This window comes from Gasterosteus aculeatus, chromosome 8, assembly GCF_964276395.1.
Source record: "Gasterosteus aculeatus chromosome 8, fGasAcu3.hap1.1, whole genome shotgun sequence".
NCBI lineage: Eukaryota > Metazoa > Chordata > Actinopteri > Perciformes > Gasterosteidae > Gasterosteus > Gasterosteus aculeatus.
Genome location: NC_135695.1, coordinates 12,582,667 through 12,592,744, shown reverse-complemented (window position 1 = coordinate 12,592,744; position 10,078 = coordinate 12,582,667). Strand labels below are relative to the sequence as shown.

General features: G+C 45.2%; 2 protein-coding genes across 3 annotated transcripts; both read left to right on the top strand.

Moving 5' to 3' along the window:
• Positions 1–99: 99 nt before the first annotated feature.
• pex11g (peroxisomal biogenesis factor 11 gamma) lies at positions 100–2,684 on the top strand. Its single transcript, XM_040183726.2, has 5 exons — positions 100–278; positions 678–875; positions 1,177–1,355; positions 1,491–1,556; positions 1,646–2,684. The coding sequence occupies exons 1-5, from the start codon at positions 222–224 to the stop codon at positions 1,857–1,859; spliced, it is 714 nt and encodes a 237-aa protein (XP_040039660.2). The 5' UTR covers positions 100–221; the 3' UTR covers positions 1,860–2,684.
• Positions 2,685–2,734: 50 nt separating this feature from the next.
• LOC120823595 (amyloid-beta A4 precursor protein-binding family A member 3) lies at positions 2,735–10,005 on the top strand. Of its 2 annotated transcripts, none has more exons than XM_040183722.2 (11): positions 2,735–3,242; positions 4,253–5,225; positions 5,433–5,460; positions 5,566–5,711; positions 5,862–5,948; positions 6,169–6,357; positions 6,958–7,137; positions 7,758–7,970; positions 8,573–8,692; positions 8,781–8,921; positions 9,038–10,005. In XM_040183722.2, exons 2-11 carry the CDS (start codon positions 4,266–4,268, stop codon positions 9,107–9,109), a joined length of 2,136 nt encoding a protein of 711 aa, XP_040039656.2. In that variant the 5' UTR covers positions 2,735–3,242; positions 4,253–4,265; the 3' UTR covers positions 9,110–10,005. The 2 variants fall into 2 exon arrangements, with proteins under 2 accessions (XP_040039656.2, XP_040039657.2); XM_040183723.2 differs by having other exon boundaries at positions 2,980–3,515.
• The last annotated feature ends 73 nt before the right edge of the window (positions 10,006–10,078 follow it).

The following is a 10,078-nucleotide window of genomic DNA, read 5'->3' as shown; positions in this document are numbered from 1 at the left end:
GAGAGCAGCAGCGCGACATCGCAGGAAGAAAAAATGAAGTACGAAAAAGAAGAAGTTCGATTCGTTCGCTGATCGGCTACTTCTGCCTGTTTGGAGTCACTTCCGGTTTTAAAGTCCAGCTGCTAACGGAGCCGATAGCGACTAATGGAGGAGATGTTGTGGTGCGGGAGCTTCGTGTGATCGCTTGTACTGGCTCGTGAGTGTGGCAGCAGCAGACAGACATGTCGGTGGAGCCTCTGGTCCAGCTGCTGGAGTCTTACCGAGGAAGAGACAAAGTTGTAAGTAGTTTCATATCTAAATGATCCACTGGTTGCTATTTTATTATTGTACCATCTTAGATTTTATACCCAAGACTAGTCGCCAGTCAATCATAGGATATGAACAGCAGATTGAGCAATAATGAGCTATAACATCAGTTCTGCAAATCTAAGTTGTTAATTAATGAAATGTGTCTAAATACTTTGGCAGCTATTTCCCATAGGGAGATTTATTTAAAGTCATCTCATGGTTATTTTTTGTAATTTATTACTGTTCTATAAAAGATGATCTATCTACACTAATGCATTCATCAGAACAACCACATTTATTTGGATTTTTAACTTCATCCCTGAAAGTAACGGTTTCTTTCAGCCATTGACTCCCACCCCGTGTTTCCCCTCCTCCGTTTGTCTCATCAGATCCGGACGGCGTGTTACGGCTCGCAGCTGGTCGGAGGCCTCCTCTCGCGTAAAGCAGAAACCGACGTCTCTTCCCGTCGGCTCGGGAAGCGTCTGCTGCTGTTTTCCGCTCAGCTCAGCCACTGCAGGACGGTGCTGAGGCTGTTTGATGATCTGTCCATGCTCGCTTACTCACACAGCTATGGGCTCGGAGGAGGGGTCAGCGCCACAAAACAACACTCCTCTGTTTTTTGTAATTAATTCAGTCAGGAAGGGAGCAATGGATTCGCCTGTGTAGATGGTTTATTTCATGATAATGAAAGGATTCGCTGTTCTCAAGCATCCTGCTGTTGTAGCCTATTTAAACACACATCTATCTATGAAGTCAACATGTAAACATCCAGTTTTTAAGCAAATCATCCTCTGTAAAAGTATTTTTGACTTTTAAAAAGAAAAAGGTACACAGTTTCACCAGGTGAAATGCTGTGTTAATGCAAATCTGGCGCCATGTCTTTCAAAGGAGGAGGACGCCGGCGTGCGCTTTGTATCGGTGCTGAGCAACGTGGCCGACCAGCTGTACTACCCCTGTGAACACATCGCGTGGGCCGCGGACGCTGAGCTCATTAAAGTGAAGTCTGATAAGTGGTGGCTGTTGAGCACGGTGCTGTGGGGAACCTCGCTGCTGCTGGGAATACTCAGGTCGGCTCAAAAGCAAGATTATTCCCAGAAAATCAAAGCATATATTTGTGACCTGTTTTGCGAAATATCTCCGTTCAATCTTTAACCAAGATAAAGAATAACGTCTTATCCTTCAAGTAACATTTTGCTCTTTAGATCGCTCCGAGTTTTGCTGCTGCTGAAGAAGAAGCTGCAGAGTGATGAGGATGGAGGCGGCAACAGGTGTAGTATCTTCAGGTTTCACGCTTTGGAAATGGTTCTTTTAATGGAAAAGAACATTTCCTGATGAACCTGTGCTTTTTCTTCTGCAGCCGCTCTCATATCCGAAGACAGATGCGAAAGGAGGTACTCTCCGTCCTCAGCAACGTGGCGGACCTCAGTAACGCCATTCATTGGATGCCGCCCGGCTTTCTGTGGTCTGGACGATTCCCCAACTGGCTGGTGGGACTGATGGGCACCATCTCATCACTGATTGGTTTGATGCAGATGAACGCCGGAGACAGTGACGGGACAGACAGTCCATAGTCTTTACCTCACCTATCGATAGGAGCAGACCGGAAGTTCTGTCTGAATGATGCAGACTTATGGAAAATGCTGAGTGGGGAATGAGTAGCAGATTTGTAATGTGATCGAATTCCAGTCAGACTGTCTATGGAGATATATGAACATGTGAAATCACCTCGACCTATAACTGGATAATAAGTGAATAATCAAAGTAGACTTGTAGGCAATCATCAAAGTCCTCAGATGTGACTGAAAGCCAATTTAAAAAGTTGCAAACTGTTCAAGTACAGTATAGAGGTTTTAGAAAATGGCTAAATGGATGCAGCTCCCAGGGTGAATCTACGTTGTATTATTGTGCCATTTTCAATCTCTCTTTTCTATTTATGTAGTGATTGATCAATGTAAAAAGTGAATAAATCACCAGAATCAGCTTTATTTTTGATTCTGGTTTACACCTTTTTTCTGATTGCTGGACTCCCTCAAGAATAAATGTAATATCTCAATATATTATTATTATTAATATTATATTGAAATCCATCCATCCATCGTCAAACTGCTTATCCTGCACACAGGGTTGCGGGTATATTGAAATAATATTTAAAAAAATGATTTCTGTCAAATAGCTTAAAGGATGTAATGTCTCTAAGCTACACAACATAAACTGATTGAACAGTTTCACTAAGACTATCAGGCATTGAGCTCAGCAGAAAACAGTTTTATATAGAAACTGTCCGTTTTACTTGTAAGATTGAATAGAAGCTGCTTGAAATGTAAACTGTATAATATGTTACGTATTTTTTGATTATGGAAACTAATCAACTTTTCTAATAAAATGAATTGACTGTTTGATTGTTGCTTGATAATCGATTGAGCAGGCCTGAAAGTGTCAACGTGACGTTGCCTTCAAGTGCTTACTGATGGATCGGGATTTAAAAAAATAGCGGCACATATAAACAACTTCATGTGCTCCACGACAGCTAAATCTAATTATAACTCGAATAGTTGAACTCTAATTGAAATTGCTAAACGTTTCGATTGTCCGTCAAATAATATATCGGGTTTTAACTCCGATGTCTGTAGAGAAAGGCGAAGAACAAACATCTATTGCCGATAAAATGAAAACGTACAGCAGCAAGTGAACGCAGCACAGCTACAGAGTCAGTAAATAAACTGTCTACTCGACATTAGCCACATTTATGACAGGAAACCCGTTTTTGTACCTTCGTTCTACTCTCACCTTCGATAAAAGCGATTCCGCGAGGCTGCTGCGGTTTTCAGTATGACGAATAAAACAAAGCCAAAGTTTTGGAAAATACTGATACCCCAAACCACCTGAACTCATCTGTCGTGGCACCCAGAGGACCTCGGTGTGGCCACAAAGGACCCGAGCAGGACCGAAGAGAGGTGAGCGATGCTCCTTTCTCTGCACACCGAGCGTCCTTCAACACACACACACACACACACTGAGATCTGAGTTAGGCAGTAAGCTCCTCGTCGGCTGCTGCGGGCAGTAATTAGCCTACTTGATGTTAACTTGTTAGCATTGAGCTACTTTGACGGCCTGCCCAAGAAGTGAATGGAGATCTGACTCAGGAGTCTGTGTAGCGTCAGAGAAGTTTGACTTTATTGTCTCTTGAACTTGCCCCGTTATGTTCTGTCCTGGCTGGAGAGATTTGGGTAAGTGTATTTTTTTCTCCTTGTGAAATTTAACTACATGTTTAAACACGAATCATCGCTACGCCGAATTTACCTGGAACCCTAACGTGATTTCTAAAATGTTAATTGGCTCTCTGAAATGAATCAACAGAGAATGCGTTATGAAAAATAGAGATTTTCAAATGAAGTTTGGTTTGCTCGGCCTGAGTTGCGGTGGGACACAATCCAAGCGCTGCGTTGTTCTTCATGCAAATGAGCGTCAGATGCAGAAATGGCAACTGAATTACACGTGTAAACAAAACCGTCACAGATGGAAGTGATCCTCGGCTCCACGGGACGCTTCCACATTGTCCACCATGCCGATGTCTCACAGTCTCAAACTCACTCAAATGAACCACATAGCATTATTTTATTATTAGATAACAATTCAGTACACGCATATCAACGTATCTTGTAGTTTTACACAGTTATTCAGATCAAAACGTTGGATCGGTGCATCCATATTACACATATTGTTCATGTCGTCCTCACACTTTGAACCCTCGATGTCTTTATCTTGATGTTCACGTTGTCCTAAGGTTGTGCTTCAGATAGCGGCGGCTTCAACTCCTGGTGTCCACTTCTAGCACAGAACACAAGTCTTTTTTTTGATTGATCAATTATTATTTTAATATTTTGTGTAAATGTTAAATTATGTATTTGGAAAAACCATTGAACCAACATCCTGATCCTTGAATCGAACCTCTCTCGCCAAACAGGCTCCCGTTAAAAATGAGCTCAGACGTCTGCCCCGCCGATCGCCCCCCATCCTCGTGTCCTGCCTCCGCTCCTGTCGACGAAGCCTCGGTGCCGCCGCGAGGTTCCGAGGCGGGGGAGGTTGACTCCTACAATCTGATCGAGCCTCCCCCGTTGGACTGGAGGTCCGACTCCTCCAGCGAGACGGGCTCAGCAGAGGACCTGGACGACCCCGGCATCCATCCCCCTGCTGAGGATCCAGACGGGACGAGTCCGGCCGAGCCGGCGTTGCCGCCTCTGTTTGCTGTCGGCGCTGCGGCTCCACGCGATGTGGCAGCGCCGGCCCGGGATATTTCGGTGGAGCCGGAAGACCCTCGCGGGTTAGTTGAGGCAGCGGTTTGTGCCAACGCCGCGTCGGCGGCTGGCAACGAGGTGAGCGATGCGGAGAGCGCGGTCAGCGAGCGGGAAGCGGAGGTCGCTGACAGGAGGTCAGCCGACGAGGACCACGGCCGCATCCACAACTTGCTTAGCCAGCTCCAACTGATGGGGGAAGAGCCACCGCCTCGCACCGCCCAGCGCCGGCAACCCCACCCGTCTGAGCTGGAGGCATGCGCTCCCCCCCCCTTAACACAAGACCCCACGGAAACCACCGGGCTGCTGTTCTCCGAAAGCCACCGGAGAGACGTGGCGGGGCTGCTGCACTTCACGGACGTCAGCGCAATGCAGAGTCCCACCTGTCTGTCCCACGGAGGAGACGTGGACGCCGTGGTGTCAGTTTCCTACAGCCGGGAGGATGCTCAGAGGTTCTGGGGCCGCTGTGGGAACGGGCAGCAGCAGCAGCAGCAGCAGCAGCAGCAGCAGCAGCGGCAGCGGCACAGGGACGACTCAATCACCTCGCTGCCTGACGATGAGTATCCCGAGCCGGTGTGGATGAAGCTGGGCGAGGAGCCACCGGAGGAAGAGGAGGCCGCCGCAGAGGGCGAGCAGGTCATCGAGGTACTTTTGATTTAATTTGCTGAAAAGGGAGCGGATTGTAAACTCCCAATTTAGTAATGTTACGTTTGATGTATTAACTCAGTTCGTACAGAAGAACCTGCTGCACGTGCCACTCGTGCAAATTACTTTTTTATATATATATATTTTTGCATCATATTCATTTCCGTCCTCACTGTTCATTAAATGCTCCTCCTGCTGTCATTGCAGACTGCTGATCACCCCTCATATAAAGACGGTGAGTCGCTTCAGCACATTTGAACTTTAGAAATACTGTTGTTGGTTTTTTTCTGTTGCAAATTTCACAAAGTTGTTGTCCATGTTGTTGTGTTTGGCTCTGTAGTGCCCGGTCCGTGTGACCCTGAAGACCTGTTGGATGGAGTGATATTTGGTGCCAAGTACTTGGGCTCCACTCAGATCAAATCCGACAAAAACCCGTCGACAAACGCCCGAATGAAACAGGCTCAGGAAGCTGTGGACCGCATTAAGGTGATGTCCAGTAGGGGGGCGCATTGAACAGATGTGCAACCACGGCGGTTGTTGTGTAGTTTTGTTCTTGTACAGGGATATGAAAATACCTGTTTTTGCAAGATCCAGATTCCTCTATTGTGGCATCAGCTGTGTTTTTGTTTGTTTCAGGCTCCAGAGGGAGAGTCCCAGCCGATGACGGAGGTGGATCTGTTCATCTCAACCCAGCGAATCAAAGTTCTCACGGCTGACACTCAGGTGCCTTTTCTTGCCGCTTGGAATAAGTTGATTAAAATGTACCAAATTGTTTTGAATTTCTTATATTATATTATTCTTTGTCATAGTTTTACAGTCATTATTTGGTTTGCAGCTCATAGAGCAGCTTCTAGTGTCTAGTTTAACTTTAATTTAAAAATACAAGTCTTTGCTCTGGTTTCATACTATTGTATCAACAACCTGATGTCTCCTTTGCCCACAGGAAGCCATGATGGATCACGCTCTGCAGATGATCTCTTACATTGCAGACATTGATAACATTGTGGTCCTGATGGCACGGAGGAAACGCAAAGGCCAGGATAGCGACTCGGCCTCCAACTCTTCCTCTTCATCCTCCTCCGGGCCCCAGAAGAAGTGTCTGATGATCTGCCACGTCTTCTTCTCGGACGATGTGAGTTACTTTCATCAACGTGGGTCATTGGATAGGAAAATAAATCAAACCGCTGTTGCAAGATTTCAAAAGAGAACGTCTATATTGTTTCCACAGCTTCATCATTTTGATTCCTCTGTAGTCTTGAGCTGCAGAAGTCGGGCCAACAGGTCCAGTCGTTATTTTGATATCTTTTGCCTCCTTTGATCTCGGGTCTCAGATCAAATGTGCTGTTTTTCGCTGGCCGCCAGTTTCAGCTTCAGCTCGACCTGCTTTCCTTCCTTCAGACGGCCAGCGAGTTCTCCTGAATGTCAAAACGTTCTGGCTGCCGTCCAAGTTTCCCACCGTTGGCAAGACTCAATGGGGGGAGGAAGGGTTTCTTCTTAGAAACTAGTTATCTGTGGGACACACAGGGTAGTTTTCCAAACTCTGTAAGATTTACAATGTGAGCGAGTGAATGTAAGCCGTAAATAACGAAACCGTACGTCATTGGTTTGAGGCCAACCGGGAACTATTGGAGCCCTGATGCTTTGTGTAGCGTGTGTTTTAGGTGCAATGCTTAATGTTTTTGCTAGTTCGGTAACAGGCTTGTATTTATTCATATGTATATACCCCATGCAGGCCCAGGTCATCGCCCAGGCCATCGGTCAGGCGTTCGGTGTGGCGTACCAGCAGTTTCTTCAGGCCAGCGGCATCAAGGCCAGCGACCTGAGGCCCGGCGAGTACAGCGACTACCTGGAGAGCCAGGAGCTCTACAACGGCGACCTCGCCCACTTTTCCGACTCTCAGAACATCCGAGACGTAAGCAGATTGATTTTGGCCCACATGTCTCAGGACCCGGCGACAGGCGGCGATTAATGGACGCCGTTGCAATGCAGTTTGATATTATTAAGGCTTTGCTGTTGCACATGTAAGAATAGTCGTGGTTCAGCTCATTTATTCAGCATGCAGACTGGTGCATCCGGTGTTGTTCCTGCCTCAAATGTTGTTTCTCATTTTTAAGGCGTAATACAACCAAAGTGTATCTTTTGAAGAATCCAACTTTTCCTCCCGATAGATTTGAAAGGTGTTTTTAAAAAGTGTCCCATTGGCTTCATGATTAAGATGCCAACTACATAATATGATTTCCAACGTCTCTGGTTTGATTCCAGGCTTTTGTTTCCGTCATCACATCTATCTCTTCCCTTATTTCCTGTCACCTCTATATTTGAAATAATACATACATTAAATAAAAAACGCTGCAGTTACTCCTTCATGCGACCGTTCAAGTCAGCTTGAATACATTTATTTATTTGTTTATTTTACAATGTACCTCAATTGTAACCGTGACAACTTTCAGTTGTAGATGTTTTTTGGTGGGGGGGCTGAATAACTGGCTAACCAAATGTCCACCTTTTTGTTGCCGCGTGTCCGTGCTTCAGGTGGTCATCACCAAGGCTGCTGGCGAGATCCTGGGTCTGGCGGTGGTGGAGTCGGGCTGGGGTTCCATCCTGCCCACAGTGGTGGTGGCAAACCTCCTTCACGGAGGCCCTGCGGAGCGCTGCGGCGAGCTCAGCATCGGGGACCGCATCATGTCTGTAAACGGCACCAGCCTGGTGGGTCTGCCCATCACCACGTGCCAGAACGTCATCCGGGTAAGAACGGAAAAGCGGTAGCAAACCTTTAATAACAAAAATGACTTGACAGACGCCAATAATAAGAGTTGGGTTGTTGTTATGCTGGAATAGCATAAATTGTGCACATTTGAGTGATGCTCCCTTCTTATGGACGGTGTATTGTTCTGAGTGGTGCACCAGATGGCACTGTGTTTCCATGCAGTGTGAGTGCACATACACCCGTATTAGTTCTTAGGGGGGTTTAGTTTTTATTCAGTTGTGTAAAGCTGTTATGTTTGCACTCATAGTCAATATTTCAATAGTTTTAAGATTATCCCCCTGTCAAGGTGAAACATTTATGTATAAAATGTCATAAACACCTGTATAATGGCATCAATGATCCCTGCACTGAACTCATTCATAATGTGTAATGCTTTGAAACTGTCATACAACTTTGTGGTGATTTGTGAGGCTGTAGTTAAACATTCTGTTGCACTGTGTTGTATTAGCGTATATAGAAGATGTCGCACGCAAGACAACATTAATGACGAAAACTGTGTGACGAAAAACAGTGACACCACCTTTTTTTCTTCTTTTTTTTTAACAAAAATGATCTAAATAACATTTTGTCTTTATCGCAGGATTTAAAAAGCCAAAAGTATGTGAAGCTTAGCATCGTCCACTGCCCGCCGGTCACCATGGCAATCATCAGGCGGCCAGATCCCAAGTTTCAGCTGGGCTTCAGCGTGGAGGACGGCATTGTAAGTCACTATTAGTATCCTCTGTGGGGATCTATTAAGTCTTTCGTTTGTTTGAAACGAAAAAATTCCCCTCTCTCTTCCTGTGCAGATCTGCAGTTTGATGCGCGGCGGTATAGCAGAGAGAGGAGGCATCCGTGTTGGGCACCGCATCATTGAAATCAACGGTCAGAGTGTCGTCGCCACACCACACGACAAGATCATCCAGATCCTCACCAACGCTGTTGGAGAGGTGAGATGAAACGCTTTTTCTCATGAATACGGTAAAAGGTAGTATTCCTCTCTCCAGAGTTTGATTATTAATCACATTTAATCAAAAAAAATGTTTTTTTCTCCCGCTCTGGGCAGATTCACTTGAAGACCATGCCAGCCTCGACGTATCGACTCCTGACAGGACAGGAGCAGCCGGTGTTTCTATGAGCTCTGCTGCATCGAGGACAAAATACTGCGCAGTGTTCAAGCTACATGGACTTTTGCCAAACTAAGAAAATATTATGCAAGTTATCACACAGCATATCGTACGCTGTTGTCGCGCCACTGAACACAACAAACTGGGCTAGTGTTTTTAAGGTGGAAAGTGGATTGTTATATTTTGAAGCAACTTTTAAAGCAACAGTGATAGATGGTAGCTTTTTTGTTTGTATTTATCTGACATTTAACGATGCACCCGGTAGCTGAGGTATATTCATTCGTGTGCAGTAAACTTTTTCACTTGACTTGAGGATGCTGTACCTTTTGGTCTTCTGGCCCGGTGTGCCTGCAGAAACTTCCTGTGCTTGCAGGAGAAACATTGTTGAATCAGGAAGGACAGGTTTTTATTTCTTTGTGATGCACTTCCTCATGTGTATATCCACAAGTGTCTTTCACACACATTAGAGCGCTCTGTTTCATTTATACAACGCTTCCCGGAATGTGCCTGGAATGAAGCAGGTATCATGCACAATTAAAGGTAGCTGCCATATTTCATAGAAAGGTGTGTAAATTTTTAAGAATTCACAGTTTTGGATGTTCATTACTTGTAAGATATCTCCTTGATGTTATTCATTCAGTCCTTTGTCACTGAATAGGCTTCAGATGCAGAGTTTCTTTTTTTCATTTTAAAACAAATGTCAAGTCTGTTTACATTGGACAGCTTTATGAATATGCTGTCCCCGCCATACATGTTGGTAAAAGAAATATACGTCAAAACTGATAGTAGCACAGTTCTTTGTAACTCTTGCAAATACGATGCGATTTATTAATATTTCTACTGCTATTTTATAACTGCACAATGTAATTGTATGCTGCTTGGGCTAATAAAATGTAAATGTATTTCATTGATGTGAGTCTTATTACAAGATGCATTGAATGTGGGCTGATACATAACACAGCGCTGTCAATGCCGGGTCA